At 43.2% G+C, this 18,234-nt stretch overlaps 1 protein-coding gene across 1 annotated transcript in view; it reads left to right on the top strand.

Moving 5' to 3' along the window:
- Positions 1-7,276: 7,276 nt before the first annotated feature.
- Positions 7,277-18,234, top strand: part of CYP3A43 (cytochrome P450 family 3 subfamily A member 43) — a 52,450-nt gene continuing 41,492 nt past the window's right edge. Inside the window, 1 exon segment of the mRNA XM_017886186.1 lies at positions 7,277-9,742. Coding sequence (XP_017741675.1) covers positions 9,672-9,742 — 71 coding nt within the window. The 5' untranslated portion in view covers positions 7,277-9,671.

The following is an 18,234-nucleotide window of genomic DNA, read 5'->3' as shown; positions in this document are numbered from 1 at the left end:
TAACCCAACGAAACTCAACAAACCTTTCTGGATACCCACTCTGTGTAAAGGACTCAGCTAGGGCCTACAGACACAGTGGTGAATAATACCCAAACTGTCCTTAAGAAGCTCATGCTCTGGTAAGGGATCACCACCACTCATGTGTGGAAACCAGCCCGCTGCTGGAGAGGAGGAAAGACAATAATAGAACTATGGGAGGGGGAAAGAAGTTGCCCAGAAGAGGAAGAAGTCATGTCTGATTCCTAAATCAGAGAAAGCCTCTAATAGAAGAGGTCTGGGCTTGGTGCAGTGGCTCGCCCCTGTAATCCCAGCACTTTGGGAGTCCAAAGCCAGAGGATCACTTCAAGCCAGGAATTTGAGACCAGCCTCGGAAACATAGTGAGACACACAGTCTCTACAGGAAAAAAAAAAAGAAAAAGAAAAAAAGAAAATTAGCTAGGTGTGCTGATGCATACCTGTATCCTCAGCTACTCCAGAGACTAAGGCAGGAGGATCACTTGAGCCTGGGAGTTTGAGGTTACAGTGAGCTATGATTGTGCCACACTGCACTTTAGCCTGGGCAACAGAGTGAGACTCTGTCTCAAAAAAATAAATAAAATAAATTATTATATGGGTGTTGATTTGGTTTGGATTTGTGTCCTGACCTGCATCTCATGTCGAATTGTAATCCTCAATGTTGGAGGAGGGGTCTGGTGGGAGGTGATTGGGTGTCATGGGGTCAGACTTATCCTTTGCTGTTCTCATGACAGTGAGTGAGTTCTCATGAGATCTGGTTATTTAAAAGTGTGTAGCACCTCCCTTTTCTCTCTCTCCCTCCTCCTTCTTTGGTCAATATAAGATGTGCCTTCTTCCTTTTCACCTTGCACCATGATTGTAAGTTTCCTGAGGCCTCCCCAGTCTTACTTCCTGTGTAGCCTGCAGAATCGTGAGCCAATTAAACCTGTTTTCTTTATAAACTACCCAGACTCAGGTACTTCTTTATAGAAATGCATGAACAGGCTAATATAGATCTATTGTGTCAAAGAAAAGAAACATAAATGAATAAAAACTTAAAAAGAAATCTCTGATCTGGATTTGAAAGGATGAGTAGGAGTCTTCTAGGGAATATAGAGAAATTCTAGGCAGTGGAAACTTCCTGGGTAAAAATGTGTATGTGTGGATTATTTTGATGGATTTGAAGTATTTTGGGATGAAGGCAGCCATGAAGATAAGGGCCGGTTAGAGATTGAATGCCAATGACTTCACATGAGTTTCTCATAAGAATCTATAACTCTTGGGGCTTATCAAATACCAATTAGTTTACTGATATCACACAATATAAAGTCAAAGGAGGTCAAAATAAGGGTGGTCATAATTTTTCTCCAACTGTGAATGTCAGAAGGGCATCCCAATCCCTCCACATGAGGAGGAGCATAGGTGGCTTTTCTACTGGCTGCAGCTGTGGACCCACCTCATTCCCCAGCACATAAATATTCCTGTTAACCTTAATTAAATCACCTCTGGGCAGAGAAAGAAAGCTCTACATGCACAGCCCAGCAAAAGCAGCACACAGCTGAAAGAAAACTCAGAAGACAGATTTGAAAAGAAAACTGGCGATGGATCTCATTCCAAACTTTGCCATGGAAATGTGGGTTCTCCCACCTACCAGTCTAGTGCTCCTCTACCTGTGAATAACTGTCCAGGCCATCTGCTCTGTAATTTTAGACTTTTAGTGCTAATCAGGCCTATTTTTCTTATTTGTTTTGAAGATGAAAGACATAATGGAGGGGAAGTTGCTTAAGCATTGAATGCCACAAACATAAATTATCATTATTGATCTGTTGGGGCTCATAAAAAAACACTTGAAAACAGGGCACTGTGGCAAGCTGAGTACTTTGAATTAAAGGAGACTGGAGGATCTCAGAAATGGCCTCAGAACTAAAGTCTCTCTGACCTTCTCCTGCCTCCCCTACTTTCCCTCCAAAAGTACAGAGAGGGGCTTTCTCTGAAGTTCCTTTATCTGACTAAGGAAAGACCTGCCAGAAAGAATGCAGTTGTCTTTAGCACCTCCAAATAATATCATCAAACAGAATATTAACTTACAGGAAAGAAGTAGAAAGTTGATAATACTTATTCTTTGGAGCACTGCTATCTGACACACTTTATCTCCATAATAAAATAACCTTTGTTCATCATGCATTTTCTCCCCTTATCCTTCCACAGCTTGTGTCACCAATTCCCCACCAGAAGCCCTTAAATGTTTAGTAAGTCACAACACTATTTAAGCTTCAACCACCTGGTCCTTATTTTAGTCTTATATGTTGTGAGTCTCCAGTGTGTATGCATTTCATAAATGTGTATGCATTTTTTTTTTAGACAAGAGTCTGGCTCTGTAACCCAGGCTGGAGTGCAGTGATGCAATCATAGCTCACTGCAGCCTAGAACAACTGGGCTCAAATCATCCTCCCACCTCAGCCTCCCGAGTAACTGAGATGACAGTTGCTGTTAATCAATCCATTGTCAGGTTCTCAGACTCAAATATTAAGCCTCTAGAGGAGGAACTGAAGTTTTCTCTCCCCACCTCCTACAGTTTTGGTGAGACAACTAGGAAATAAAGTCACTCTGCTCCTTCTGAAGCTACCATTGAGAGACTCTGAGACCTGACGAAGCTGGAGAAAGGTAGGAATTCTTACCCAGTCTGTCTCCTGTATCTCTGCCTGTGGAACCAGGTTGAACAAGTGGTAATATCACTACTTGTCTCATGTTTCTTTCCAAACTTAGATTAGTAATGGAAAACCTTTTTGTAAACTTGTTCTTAGTATACAACATCTAGTGTTTTTATTTTTGCTATGAGTATTCTGCATTTCTGGTCCCTGCCCCTTCAGAGATGGTCTTTGTTTTCCTTTGTCTTTTTGTCATTTGTCAGAAAGAGGAGAATTGTAGGATGGAACACAGGCATAAGGTCTTTTTATAAGCCTGTCATTTAAGCCCACCCAACAGACTGGTGACTTCATAATTCTCAGCAGACCAGCATCTGTTTAGACAAACTTTGCAGTGTATCTCTCAGACAAAAATCAAATGAGATCTTTCTTTTGTCTATTTGTATGTCCTGAGAAATTGGCTTTGTTGCCAAGTGAGAGCATCTCTCTCTGGTCTCTGTTACCTGGCGACCTGATTGTTGGTTCACATCTGGCAGCTAGTCAAAAAGGCTGGGGACCCAAGACATGAAGTAGCAAGTAGCATTCTCTGCTTTGTCTGACCATGCCAGCTCACAGGGGAGTTAGTCTTAAGAGATTCAAGTCCATAAGGGCTTTTGTCATCCCAACCTTCACCAAAATGAGTGAGTGACTGAGGCGTAACTCTCAGTCACCAAGGATTTTTGAGCCAGCTTGAGTGCATACCCAAGAAAAATGTAAGTTACACATGCATCTGTGGCCGGTTTTCTTTCCAAAGAGGTTCTCAGAGATTTAATATTGATACATTTTCCTTTAAAAATGGGGAGGGGCTGCTATGAGATGAATGATTACATACTTGTGAGACTTTAGTTAGTGCCTTGTCATATGATAAGGTGAACATTTAAAGAAAAAGTAATGGAGGAAATAGATCTCTCAGGGAATGGTGAGGGAAGGATTAATCTCGTCTTATCTTTACTCTGTACCTGGGAGGATAAGCTCATAACTGACAATATTGGTGTGGAATCTTTTGAAGGGGCTGCTTTCTCTTTCGCCTTTAGGAAAGAAAGTCTAATGACAAGAAGCAAAGGAGGGAGTATAATGAGGCATGCTGGACCTCCCTTTTCATCATGCCCTGGAATTCAGTTTTTCGGGTTCCTCTGGCATCCACTTAGCCAACAGGGAGTCTGTTTAGTCGGTGGAGGGAGCTTGGGATTTTGTTTTTGGTTTACATTCTCCTTTATTTGGGCCAAGATTTTCCAGAGCCAACATCAATGGCAAACTTTTATTTGGTCTCATCATTGCTGTGATGTTGTGGCTGTCTGCCCCAAGTCCACCCTGTCCCTCCATGGGGTTCTTATGGCCAAAGGACTTAAAACCAAAAGACTAATAACTGATTTATATGTTCTAGGCCAGACAGGAATAGAGGTGGGAAGGCATTCATCAATCCTTAAAATCTTTTTTAAGTAATAAAAGAGCCAAAAAACAAAAGTCAAAAGACTTGTCATGAAAGGCAAGGTTACAAAATTGACTTATCTGTCAATTGTATGCATTGAACTACTGTAATCTAGGTTTTAGTTACAGACTTGTAGCAATTAACTGTATAAAACTTGAACATTTTGTTAAAACCATTTAAGCTAAGAAATTTAGAAACTCTGGTTGTCCTGCAAAGTTTTTTGTGGTCTCTCTAATATTTGTCCTAAAGTGGTCAGTACATTTATTTTTATAGATCTATTTGCATAAATTCTATAACTAGGAACAAGTGTACAAAGGTTATTGATGGCAGTGGCTGCTCCAGACAGCCTGCCACTGCCATCATGCCAGCTGCAACAGGGAAGCAGGCGGGGCTGCACACTCCATGGAGCCCTGCCCCTTCCAAGTTGGGGCAGGAGCTCCCTGGGTGCTGCTGCAGCCACCCAAACCACAGCTGCAGACCAGGCCTCCAGCTCCATGGAGTAGGCAGAAGTCCTCCCCTACCCACCCTTACCACCCACCCCCAACTTTCCTCACCCTCCATCCCCCCTACCCTGAACAGCTGCAGGCACCCACCAGCTGCAGGCTCAGGCATCCCTGCACTCTTGGGGGCCGAGGAAGGCCCCCTACCCTCACAGGATCCAAAGTGCCTGCTCCTGCTCCCTGGCTTCTCCCTGCTGTCAGCACCCTCTCAAATCTCAGAGCAAAGTCAGGCTGAGCCCTGGTGCCATGAATGAAAGTAGGAGGCAGACAGATTCCTGGGTAGAAGGAGGTGTGTCCCTGGTGAGGCCCCACCTTCAGGTCAGGGAGGGCCTGAAGGCTGGGAGCTGGGCTGCCAGTCCCACTGACCAGAGTGGGAACTTGTGATTCTTTTTCCAGCCCTCCCATGGCTTCCCAAGGACCAATCAGTGCACACTTCCTCCCCTCTGGGGCCCATAAAAGCCCCAGGTTCAGCTAGAGCTGAACAGACATCAGGAAGAGCAGCTGCAGAAATGAACTACTCTCTCTACTGATAGCAGAAGACATTTAGACAACCAGCAGCAGAGAGGGGCTACCCACTCTAGGGCCTCCTCTCTGCTGAGAGCCTCAGAGACCTGCAGAGACATGCAGACTAGCAGCTGCAGAGAGGAGCAACCCACTCCAAAACCTCCTCTCTGTTGAGAGCTGCAGAGATGACAGGATGACCTACCTGCAGAGAGGAGCCTCCCAATCCAAGGTCTCTTCTCTGCTGGGAGCTGAACACTCATCGGGACACCCTGACTATGGAAAGCAGCTACCCTCTGTTGGTCTCCTGTGAGCTGTTCTATTGCTCAATAATGCTCCTCTTCACCTTGCTTACCCTGCACCTGTCTGCATACCTCATTCTTCCTGGTCGAAGGACAAGAACACAGGACCCACTGAATGGCAGAGGTAAAAGAGCTATAACACAAACAGGGCTGAAACATGCCCCTTGTTCACCATGTTGCAGGCAAAGAGAAGGAGAAAAGAGCTGCAGTCCCTCAGGGAGCCCAGACCTGGGAGCTCCCCAAAACAGGGTTGTGACTCTTTGGTATCCTGCAGTGACTGGTGTCTCCAAGCTTGCAGGCACCACTGCATCCCCTAGTTCCAGCTGGGGAAACTACTTGCCACGCACCTGGTCCAGCCACAGCCTCACAGAGAGCCAGTGCCCATGTTGGCACCCAGAGTTGCCTGCCACTGCAGCAGCTGCAGTGTCTGCCTGTGCAGTGGCCTGACCCCACATTCGCTCACACACCCCTCTTGGCTCCATTCCTGACTCACCCTTGGCAGCCATGGGATCCAGGCTGGTAGCATGGGCTGAATGCAGCCTGCCAACCCCAGTGGATAGAACAAGCCCAGCAAGTCCGAGCAAAACTTGGGCAGAGGTGCCACTGGCCAGAGGTTTTAGGCCATAAAAGCAGCACCCCAAGGATCCCGTAACATTATTGTGATGTCTTCTCCATAATTTTCTTATCTTTTTATGGAAATTTCCTGATTAGATTACTGAATTAAGGATGGAGCTCTCAGAGTGATGAAGCTTTTTTTTTTTTTTTTTTTTTCTTTTTTGAAACAGTCTATCTCTGTCTCCCAGGCTGGAGTGTAGTGGTGTGATATCGGCTCACTGCAACCTCTGCCTCTCAGGCTCAAGTGGTCCTCTTGATCACCTTAGCCACCCCAGTACCTGGGATTATAGGCATGCACCACCATGCCCAGCTAATGTTTGTATTTTTAATATTCATGGGGTTTCATCATATTGGCCAGGCTGATATTGAACTCCTGGCCTTAAGTTATTCACCTGCTTCAGCCTCCCAAAGTGTGGGATTACAGGCGTGAGCATCCTCACCTAGCCAAAGAAAGTTCTCACCTAGCCAAAGAAAGCATTTTAATATTTGGCTGTACTATTAATAGTTCTGAAAAAGAAGTCAGTCTATTTTACCTGAGAACCTATCCTTTATAAACACTTTATCTAGGCTTTGATTTTTTTTAAAAAACTGAAGGTACCCTTTTGAGTGACACCAAAACCAGTAAATTCAGGCCTGTTGATATGTGACACTGGGTAGATTCTCCTGGGATTGGACTTTCCCAGGACTAACCAAGCCACAAGGGTTAGGAAAGCAAAATACCCATACGGATGGGGCTTCCTAAGAGAAACTCCCCTGAGAACTGGACATATGTAGAACAACAGGTGTGCTCTTCAGAAGCACCAGCTGCTCAGTCTGCAGAGCCAGCTCCAACAAGTGGGTTTATAGGGGTTTCAGGCCCATGTTCTACACTCCTGTAGCCCTTTTTATGACAGAACAACACAGAAATACAGGAACAAAGGAAAAGACCATTTCTAGAGGAAAAAGGGATCAAACAATATGAGTATTCATAAGAGAAAGTACTAGACAGTACCCTAGAGTTGCTGCACCCAGTACTAGTCACACAAATCCTTTTCTTCTATTTATTCAGATTTTGCAGAGGAGACAAAGAGCAATTCTTAACGTCTGCCCAAGTGGATCTCCCAGAATGAAAGGCCAGGAGCCTGACTGGAAAGAAATTCTTACTTTTCTCAGCCAGACATGGTGGCGTGTGCCAGCTACTTGGGAGGCTGAGATAGAAAGATCACTTGAGCCCAGGAGGTGGAGATTGCAGTGAGCTGAGATCACACCACTACACTCCAGCCTGGGTAATAAAGTAAGACTCTGTCAAAAAAAAAAAAAGAAAGAAAGAAAAAGAAATTCTTACTTTTCTGTTGACTTACCAGTGCTTGGGCTCCCTTCACTGAGGCTTCTGAAAGAACAGAATGGCTTTGGTATCCTGCTTACAGGGACAGAACCGCAGAGGCCAAGAAAAATGTTTGTCCTTTCTCCCACAAAGGAGATTAATGGGAGAAATAGCGTACATACTCATTCACATGTCTGTGGGGGAGAAATACAGAGCGATTCCCCCTTCTTGAGAAACAGTAAGTCTCGAAGAAAGAGACTTTCACTCCCTTTTATCCAGGAGTGAGAACAACTAGTTGAACAAAACGGACAGCTGTCAATCAAGTGGGAAGTCCAAAACTCATGAGAGACCCATCCAGTTTTCAATCATCATGGAGGAGCGAGAGGAGCTCAATGGCCCCTGCTGGTACCAAGTTGCCAGGTCCCTGCAATGTTCCAAAGACAGTGGTGGTAAAAAGAGAAAAGTGGAGGTAGAACACAAATGGGGCAGCAGGAAGATATAGGACTCTCCGTTTTAGGGTCTTCGAGTTTTTCAGATTTTCTGAGACATGGGTTAAGTCTTCGGGTTAGTCTCCTATTAAAACATAGCTAAAGTCCCAATTGTGTTTGAAACTTTCAAAAATGCAGATTGAAAGAAAGCCTTTTATTGTCTTTGAGACATCCAGACTCCTCTTGTCCTCATTGCATGCTTCAGAGTTCAATTTAGATGTATCTCTCACATCCATTTCTATCGAGCCTTTACCTTTAAATTTTAAACTTGAAAAACTGCCAGAGTACCTGATAGTGATTGGTCAGAGACAGAGCCACCGAATTACCTGATGGCAGCCCTTAGAGACCATGGCCTTAGAACCTAGGTTATGCATAGCCCTCACCTTAGGAAGGAGTCCCTTCAAGGGCAAATAAGGTGTGATAGTCCTTGCAACACTGAAGCATGGAGTATCCTGTGAAGCATGAGCTTACTTGATGCAGCATGAATGCACCCCAGGAAACATAAGCATGCCCCTCCAAGTTCAAGCATACCCCAAAAGTGGGTAGCCATAGAACCAGAAGGGCAGGTTCCCTGAAAAAAAATAAAGACCTCAAGACCTCATCCTCAATGGGAGATCTTGATGCAAGAGGATTTACTGATTTTTCCATGAAACAGCCAGGCCAGGAAGATAACTGAGCTTAGAGCACTCTTGCTGGTGCCAATGCATTGATTAGTGCAGATGGCACAAGGGAGAAGATCTTGGGAGCCAATTTTGATCCCTTCCTCATCACCAAGAAATACTAGCAAAGACTATGGGATCTGTGGAGGACAGAGGGAGAGCTTCATTTTCTATAAAACACAGTCTGCAGATTGAGGAGATGCAGCCTTGGAGGTGGAGAGCTATAAAGTTAAAAACCACAGAGCAGGAAAGAGAAGTCAGAGGGGTTAAGAACAGAGTCTTGATTGGACAGCCTTTAAGCCCCAAGTCACGTGTCTCTTAATTGGCTGTTCCAAGGTGGTCAGTTAGTTCTTACCACATGATCTGTTGGTGAGCAGTTGGAAAATTCCCAGGTACAGATTTTTTCAGAAAATGTTATTTGACTTGGCTGCAGAAAAATAGGTTTTGCAACACTTACTAAGAACACAGAGAACATGACCGTCACCTAAACCTGCCATGGCCTCTTGGGTTTGTCTTTTGCTTTTGAGGCACAGGGAGTCCTTCTTGTCTGTTAACCTGGAGGCATAATTTGACAACCTAGATAACAAATAGAGATGGGCTTTCTAAAATAATTATTTTATTTGGGAATAAAGCATTGCAATGGGAATATGTGTGCCAGGGTAAACTATGTGCATATTCAGGTAGGTAAAGTAAGACAAAGTTTAAAAAAATAATGAGGAGAATTACATATTTGTTTTGGAATGATTATCCTTGGCTATAAAGATCAATAACAAAGCTGACATCAGTTTGAGGTTCGACAGGCAGTTGCTGGGCAGATGTTCTTGCAGAAGTATTTTTCTTTAGGTTTCTGAGAATCTATAACTCTTGGGCTTACCAATAGCAGTGATTGATTTGTTTACTGATTGTTCACAGAATAAGAAATCAAAGGAGGCCAAAATAAGGACAGTCATAATTCTTTGCCAATTGTCAGTTTGAAAAGGGTACCCAAATCCCTCCACACGAGAAGTAACGTAAGTGGCTTTCCTACTGGCTGCAGCTGTAGACCCACCTCCTTCCCCAGCACATAAATATCCCTGTTAACACTAACTGAATCACCTCTGGGCAGAGAAAGAAAGCTCTGTATGCACAGCCCAGCAAAGAGCAGCACACAGCTGAAAGAAGCACTCAGAAGACAGAGTTGAAAAAGAAAACTGGTGATGGATCTCATTCCAAACTTTGCCATGGAAACATGGGTTCTTGTGGCTACCAGCTTGGTACTCCTCTATATGTGAGTAACTATGCAGGCATGTCTGCTCTTAACTCTAAGACCTGAAGTGCTAATTAGGCCCATCTTTTTCTTATTTGTTTTGAAAATAAAAGAGATAATGGAGGGGAGGTTACCTAAGTGCCAAATGCTATGAAGACATAAAATATTATTAATCTGTTAGAGCTCTTAATACAACATTTGAAAATATAAAACTTAGGCTGGGGATGGTGGCTCACGCCTGAAATCTCAGCACTTGGGAGGCGGAGGCGGGCCAATCATGAGGTCAGGAGTTCAAAACCAGCCTGACCAACATGATGAAACCCCGTCTCTACTAAAAATACAAAAATTAGCTGGGCATGGTAGCACACGCCTTTACTCCCAGCTACTCAGGAGGCTGAGGCAGGAGAATCGCTTGAACCCAGGAGGCAGAGGTTTCAGTGAGCTGAGATCACACCACTGCACTCCAGCCTGGGCAACAGAGCAAGACTCCTTCTCAAAAAAAAAAAAAAAGGAAACTTTGTCATGCTGAGTACGTTGGACTAAAGAAGACTGAAAGACTTCACAAATTCCTTCAGAACTTCTGACCTTCTTCTGTCTACCCATCCCCCATTCTTTCCCTCCTGAAAATGCAGGGTTGGGCTTGCTCTGAAGTTCTCTTATCTGACTAAGGGAAGATCTTCCAAAAAGAATGCAATTGTCTTGAGCCTCTCCAAATAATCTCATCAATCAGAAGACTAACTCACAGGAAAGGAGAAAAAGTTTGATAATACTTATTCTTTGGAACACTGCTACCTGAGAGACTTTATCTCCATAATAAAATAACATTTGTTCATCATGCATTTTCTCCCCTCACCCTCCCATAACTTGTGTCAGCAACTCCCTATCAGAAGCTGCTCCCCTGTTTTTAGTTCACAATGCTATTTAAGCTTTAATCATTCAGTCCTTATTCTAGTCTCTTATATTGTGGGCCTCCAGTGCTTATGCATGTAAAATTGTGTATGGATTTTAATTGTAACCACCCAAAGGATTCACCTTGCCCCCTGCCTAGACAGAGCCCATTCATCAAGTCAGGGGAATTGCAATAGAGAAAGAGTAATTCATGCTGCCAACAAAAAGAGCCAAACTCTGTACAATACTTGAAGAGATTTATTCTGGGCCAAATATGAGTGACCATGACCCATGACACAGCCTTCAGGAGGTCTTGAGAACATGTACCCAAGGTGGTCAGGGTGCAGCTTGGTTTTATACTTTTAGGGAGGCATGAGATATCAAATACATTTAAGAAATACATTGGTTTGGTCCAAAAAGGCAGGAAAGGTTGTGATTTTTGCAGAATTCTTTGTGATAGAGCAGACTCCAGAGAAATTGCAACAACTTAAAGTCTTTCAGATCGGGCCCCAAGGAGCTATAGGAGAGAAAACTCTGTCAGATCAACATTGCCTGCCTCTACTCCAACTGGAGCTGTTTCAAAACCAACATCTAGAAATCTTTTTATCTGGCTGCGCTATGAACTCAGAAACTAGTCTGCTAAATGATTAACTTTTGGTCTTCTTTTGCTTTGCTAGAACAACCTCTTATTAAGTACCTGTTTAACTGCACCATATACAGACCTAACTTTCATGACAGCACAGCTGCAACACCACCTCCTGAAATGAGGCACAGCTGTTTAACTGGATTGACATTGCTAGGAATGTGAGACTGGCTTAGACTGGTTTAATGTGATCCCTTGCGACTCAGCTACCAATTCAATTGTCGTCTCCACTAGCATCAGCTTTAGTATGTACATTTATGACAGGGGTATGTTGGGGCTCCAAAAATGAAACCTCAAAATATGACACTTTGGCATGTTGAGGACTTTGAACCAAAGGAGATTGAAAGGTCTCAGAAAGGCTTCAGAAGGTAACTCTTATGTTCTCCTGTCTCCCAACCCTGCTATTTCTCCTAAAATATAGGAAGGGGCTTTCTCTGAAGTTCTTATACCTAAAGGAAGGACCTCCTAAAAAAAAGTCATAGTCTTGAGCCCCCTCCCTATAATCTCATCAAAAAGAATATTAGCAAGGCCAGGCATGGTGGCTCACATCTGTAATCCCAGCACTTTGGGAGGCTGAGGTGGGTGGATCACCTGAAGTCAGAAGTTCAAGACTAGCCTGGTCAACATGGTGAAACCCCGTCTCTACTAAATATACAAAAATTAGCTGGGTGTGCTGGCAGGCGCCTGTAATCCCAGCTACTTGGGAGGCTGAGGCAGGAGAATCGCCTGAACCCGGGATGCAGAGGTTGCGATGAGCTGAGATCGTGCCATTGCACTCTAGCCTGGGCAACTTCATCTCAAACAAATAAAAAAAAGAATGTTAGCTCACAGGAAGGGAGACAAAGGTTGAGAATACTTGTTCTTTGGAGCACTGATGCCTGACATACATTATAATAAGATGACTTTTGTTTATCATGCTTTTTCTCCCTTCACTGTCTCATATCTTGTGTTACCCACTTCCCATCAGAAGGTGCTACATTTTTGTATTTCAGAATGCTATTTAAGCTTCAATCATCAGGCCATTCTTTGAATATCATATCTTTCAAGGCTTCCATGCACATGCATGAGATAAATTTATAAGGATTATCTCCTATTAAATGATCCACTGTTAGTTCATTTCTCAGACTCAAATACCAAGCCTCCATAGAGGACTGTTCTCTTGACCCTACAGATGTTACACAGATCCATTGAAGGAGTAAATAAACATTATCCACCCCCTCTTCATTCAACTTCCAATTTCTGTTACTTAGAGTGTTTGCTGACATCATTCAATCCTGGGGATGCTTTCTGATTGACTATGAGTTTTGATCTACCTGGACTAATCAACCAGAATTTACCATGGGCAGATAATGGATTATAAACAACTGGAAATCATGTTCAGTGGGAACCTCACCTACCTCTTTAGCTCCAGGTATTTTGGGGGCAGAAGGGAGACTTTAGGAGGTCTTATCTCATTACCTTCACCTCTGTATTCTGTGTCTATGGCAAGAGATATGTAGAAAGATTGCCCATTCATGATAGGCATAAATGGTTTCTTCCCCACTCCCACTCACCCACAGGGCATCATTTACTTAAGGCACCACAGGGCACCCCAGATTTCACGGGAGGCTCAAACTCAGCTCTTCTCTCCTTTATGTTCCCCTGGCCTGGAAATGCCCTCTGTCCTGAAACTCAATTCCTCCACCCTGTAACATGCACAACAATTTACTTCTTCTTCTTCTTCTTTTTTTTTTTTTTTTTTCTTTTTTTGAGATGAAATCTCACTCTGTTGTCCAGGCTAGAGGGCAGTCCCACAATCTCAGCTCACTGCAACCTCCACCTCCTGAGTTCAAGCAATTCTCCTGCCATAGCCTCCCGAGTAGCTGGAATTATAAGCATGCATCACCACACCTGGCTAATTATTGTATTTTTAATAGAGAAGGGGGTTTCATCTTGTTGCCCACACTGGTCTCAAACTCCTGACCTCAGGTGATCCACCCATCTCAGCCTCCCAAAGTGCTGGAATTACAGGCATGAGCTACCGCACCCAGCCACAATTTACTTCTATATGATGACATTTTAGAGCAGAGGAGATCTAGAGGAAACCTCAACACTGTCTTCTTTTCTGTCATATTGTCCTTCCAGTCTCTGGGAGCTTAGCATCTGCATAGAGATTTCTTTCTCCCCTCATATGAAATGTGCTAGCAGCCTGAAAAGGCAGGAGACTTTAAAGCCAATTTGGATTTTAACTATTTGCTGTCCTTTAAGTTCCCGTACCAGAGGATACATCCTTCGTTGGTGATGAGATTCCTGGCCTCATGGAGCAGGTAGAGAGGTGTCCTTATTTTTCTTTTTCCTTTGAGACAGAGTCTCACTCTATCACCCAGTCTGGAGTGCAGTGGTGCAATCTCAGCTCACTGCAACCTCTGCCACCCAGGTGCAAGTGATTCTCCTGCCTCAGCCTGCTGAGTAGCTGGGACTACAGGTGCGTGTCACCATGCCTGGCTAATTTTTGTATTTTTAGTAGAGATGGGTTTCACCATCTTGGCCAGGCTGGTCTTGAACTCCTGACCTCGTGATCCACCTGCCTTGGCGTGGGATTACAGGTGTGAGCCACAGCACCCACCCAAGGGGCTATTTTTGATGTGTGAGTAGGAAAAGATCCTCACAGAGGGAACCAAGCTAACAGCTGGGCCTGGCCAAGGTGCCACTGTGAGGTCCTTCAAACACATTCTTTTCATGCAGTTTTTCAGCTTTATCACATTTTATAAGATTTATTTATTTGTACCAAATAGGATCTAAGAAAAGCTAACCTATAAAGAAGAGAAATCAAGTTTCTAATTCAACTGTCTGGAATATTTTATGGTTACTTATGCTATGTAGCACAGTGAATCTTTTCCATCAACAGAAATGTTTCTGAATTTTGGAAGGCCTCTCTTTCAGCTGAAAGCACATATGGGACATTTAAAACTATTTATGCACACCATAGTTTTCAGCCACACTTTCCTAATTTATCTTTATAGGGCCTACTTTGTGGCACCAGCAACTGCATGGTTAAATTGGTGGGATGCAGCATCTCTTTTTCCTCCGGTCTTCCATCCCTCAAGAGTAGGAAGTTCTGCAAGGATCCAGAACCTGCAATTAATGGAGTTCACACATAACCCATCAAAGATGAGTTGCAGGCAGGCCTGCCATAAGGAGCACCAGACTTAATGAGTTTTCCTGCAGAGGTAGTTGATGTACAGAAGCGGTAAACTGACTGCTGTGTGACTGATCATTTTGAGAAAAAAAAAAAGTGAGCATGACTGGCATTGTGCTTACCAAGTAAGGATCACCAGTTGGAGGGCCAGATGGCACAAGAGGAGGAACAGCCTTGAAATTTATTCTTTAGTCATTGGTTCCTCTGCATAGTGCCATTCAGAGAACAGACAGGTCAATCACATTTACTGTAGTTTATATAAATCAAATCATCTGACCACAGAGATTTGCGTGTAGCTGGAAGGTGCTCACATTTCTATGAAAGCAATGGAAGACTTGAATATGGTTGCCATTCTGTAGAAATAAGAACACTATGATTCTTCCAAAGCTTCTCTGTGCAGGAATATTTAAGAATGGCCAGATTCTAAAACAAGGTCAGAGTTTAGAGGGAAGAAAAAGCATAAAGAGCTCTGAGAAAACAAGAAAGACAGTGTCACCAAAGGGTCTCAGTGACCCTCTGTAATTCAATGGATGTAGTGATGCATAAACTCATTATCAGTTCAAAAGATGGAAAAAAAAAAAACCTCACCTTTTTTGCCTAGTGATATGGTTTGGCTCTGTGTCCCTAGTCAAATCTCATCTTGAATTGTAATCCCCATATGTCAAGGAAGGGACCTGGTGGGAGGGATTGGATCGCGGGGGTGGTTTCGCCCATGCTGTTCTCACGATAGTGAATGAGTTCTCACAAGATCTGATGGTTTTAAAAGTGTGGCACCTCCTCTCTCTCTCTCTCTCTCTCTCTCTCTCTCTCTCTCTCTCTGTCTCTGTCTTTCTGTCTCTCCTGCCTCCATGTAATACATGCCTTGCTTCCCCTTTACCTTCCTGTAAGTTTCCTGAGGCCTCCCCAGCCATGGAGAACTGTGAGTCAATTAAACCTCTTTTCTTTATAAATTACCCAATATCAGGTAGTTCTTTATAGCAGTGTGAAAATGGACTAATACACCTAGAAAGAGAATTTCCAAATCAGGAAAGAATCAATTAACTAAATAGATATGCATGAATGAAATGCCCTGGAAGAATTCCAGCCTGAACCTTTTAAGAGCACTCAAATTTGGGAACATCTATTAAGCATTCACTCTAGCACTGGGATCATGCAGACTTTAGCTGCTTTTAGTTAACCATTGTGACTTTTTGGGGTCTCAAAGAGGAGGCAGCAAAAAAGATGAGGATTGAAATGTAGTGGGATTTTAAGGAATCAGAGAGACCAATGGGGTTCAGGAGGATATTTATTAATTATTTAGGTACACCAGCCCAGTCAGATTAACATCCAGAGGACTGAGACCTGAACAAAGAATTAAGTTACCTTTTAAGCATTTCGTGGGAGAGGGGAGATCTGTGCAGAGGGAAGCATACTACAGAAGCGAGAAACAAATACAATTATTCAACTGAGACATGCATTACATCATTTCTTACTTTTCAAGGAATCACATGTTTTGCAACTTGAGTTTATCTGTCTGGTGACCTTGCAGTTGCACAGCTAGGGAAACAGGGTCTTCATAATGCCTGGAAAGGGAGGAGAGATAAGGCTTACTAGACTCAGAAAAAGAGGCAGTTAGTTTTTAAAAGACTCCAGCTCTTTCTGTTTTTCAGGGGAAGTTGGGTATTTTACATACAACTGAGTTTCTTCTTACACGCTCTTTAATTTCTTTTAATTCCTGTTCCATTCCCCCCTTTGGTGCTTTTTATAACAGAGGTGTTAATGGAAAGCACCACTATTTGCCACCTCATCACGGAGCTGAACTTTTTCTTCTACTGGCAGCAGCTGATATCTGGTTAAGCCACAACTGCGTAGTAGTGTGTTGGGCTACTATTGCCTCTGTAGTTGACTGAATACTCCTAATAAACAGGGGTAAAAGGCAAGGGAGGATGAGGCAAATGCCAAAAATAAGTAAGAACCCACTAATGAGTGTTCTGAATTCTCCAAAGACTGACAACCATCCTCCAAATAAGGAATCTGGGGGCCACCCTGACCAAGTCTGAACTGGAACACGTGCCATCTCATGCATTCTAGCTGTGATTTTCATGACAGCTTGACCATTATCATCAATTTCTAAGCAACATTTGGTTACATTAAATTTTTCACATACTCTTCCTTCTGAGGCTAAGAGATCATCTGAAGCCAGCCTATTTTGATATATAGCATTTCTCATTTGTGTTGCTTGTATTGCCAATAAATCTAGTGCCCTTGATGTTTTATTGGTTATGATTTCAAGGACTGCCTGCAACCTTATGATACAGTTGAGCATATAGATGGGGTACGGTACCCCCATGACTTGTCTTGCACCTAGGTAGCTGGCCTATAGTATTTAATGATGCTTTCAGGAGACCATTGATTATCTTTCCAGTCTCCTATGTCCACATCTTTTTTGATATTTGTGTTTATTTTTGTGATTATGCCTCTTGTAGTTCTTTCATTTTCATCATAAATGGGATATCCTAAGAGTTCCCCTTGCTTTAGAGGAATTAGGAAGAAGGATGGCTTGATTGTTTTTAACACACAAGCCCCTGTCCATTTAGCCAGCAGTTGCTGATATGCCCGTGCTCCACAGGTCCAATATAGGTCAGAGGGTGCTTTCTAAGCATTTGGAGCCTCTAGCTGATGCCAAGTGTGGCTTAGAGTAGAGAATCAAGAGAAAGGGTTTCGATCTGGTAAGTAGGAGTCGTTCTGGGCATTTCTTCAATAGAGTTTTGTTTTTAGTCTCATCATAATACTGTTGCCCTAGGCAGGTTGTTTCTCCTACTGCCTCTGTGAAAGCCTTTCCTCATTGGGCGATACAGTACTTTCCAATTACGGAGGTTTTTAACAACCAAACACTGGCTGAGGCTGTTGGTTCACTGGTAGGGGAAGTGAAGTGAAGTGATCTTGTGGCATTAATTCCTTTGCCTCCCATGGCCACTGGTCCCCCATATTAGTTCCTCCACATACACAGCATGAGGAAATTCCTAAGCTGCCAACTATGTTTTCAGCTAGTTGAGCAAATAAGTTTTTGGTTGATGAGGGAAGCTCAGGCACTGGCTGATCAAAATGCTTATAGAATGACTTATGGACCTGGAATTGCAGGGTTGGACACATTTGAGTTCTTGTAGTCTTTTTGACAATCAGTAGCAGAACTTTAAGGCCTGCTCCTTCTCTATCAACTCATAATAGTGCTGTCTGTCCTGTAGACCAAAAAGGTAGCTCTGGCTTTAAGATAGTAAAATTTAAAGGATTGCTTGTCCTTGTCTTACAATCTGGTTTGGTTGGCATACTACTTAGCAGAGCAGTCTTTCCTGAATATAGGTGTTGGAGCTGTGTTAGTGTAGACCACTTAATGTTACAGTCCGGGCATCTGATTTGTGATTCTCCATAAAGATGTTTAGGACTGCTGTTGCTAAGCCTCTCTTGTGTCAAACCATTGCAGACTGCTTCTGGTTTTTCAGGATTATGAGCATACGTGGCATGGTAGGCATCAAAATACAAGGAAATAGGCCTTTTATATAAGGGAAGGGCTTCTTTGGTTTGAGTTATAAGCTCTCCTTCTTTTTCTCAATCTGATTTAATTCTCAAACCAGAATTCATAAGGTAAGAGCGTAGGGTCAGAACATACATATAGCTGATTATTTCCTGGGTCACAGACTGAATAGGTGGTCTGGTCGTATGTGCAGGTTCCTAACTTGGTTCCTGCACATTCATAGTAGGTATGGTACAGTAGAGTTTTTTTTTTTTTTTTTTTTTTTTTTTTTTTTTTTTTTTTTTTTTTTTTTT

This window comes from Rhinopithecus bieti, unplaced genomic scaffold (genome assembly GCF_001698545.2).
Source record: "Rhinopithecus bieti isolate Rb0 unplaced genomic scaffold, ASM169854v2 scaffold_14454, whole genome shotgun sequence".
In the NCBI taxonomy this organism is placed as follows: domain Eukaryota; kingdom Metazoa; phylum Chordata; class Mammalia; order Primates; family Cercopithecidae; genus Rhinopithecus; species Rhinopithecus bieti.
The sequence above is the reverse complement of the archived record's forward strand: the minus strand, read 5'-3'. Positions and strand labels throughout refer to the sequence as shown.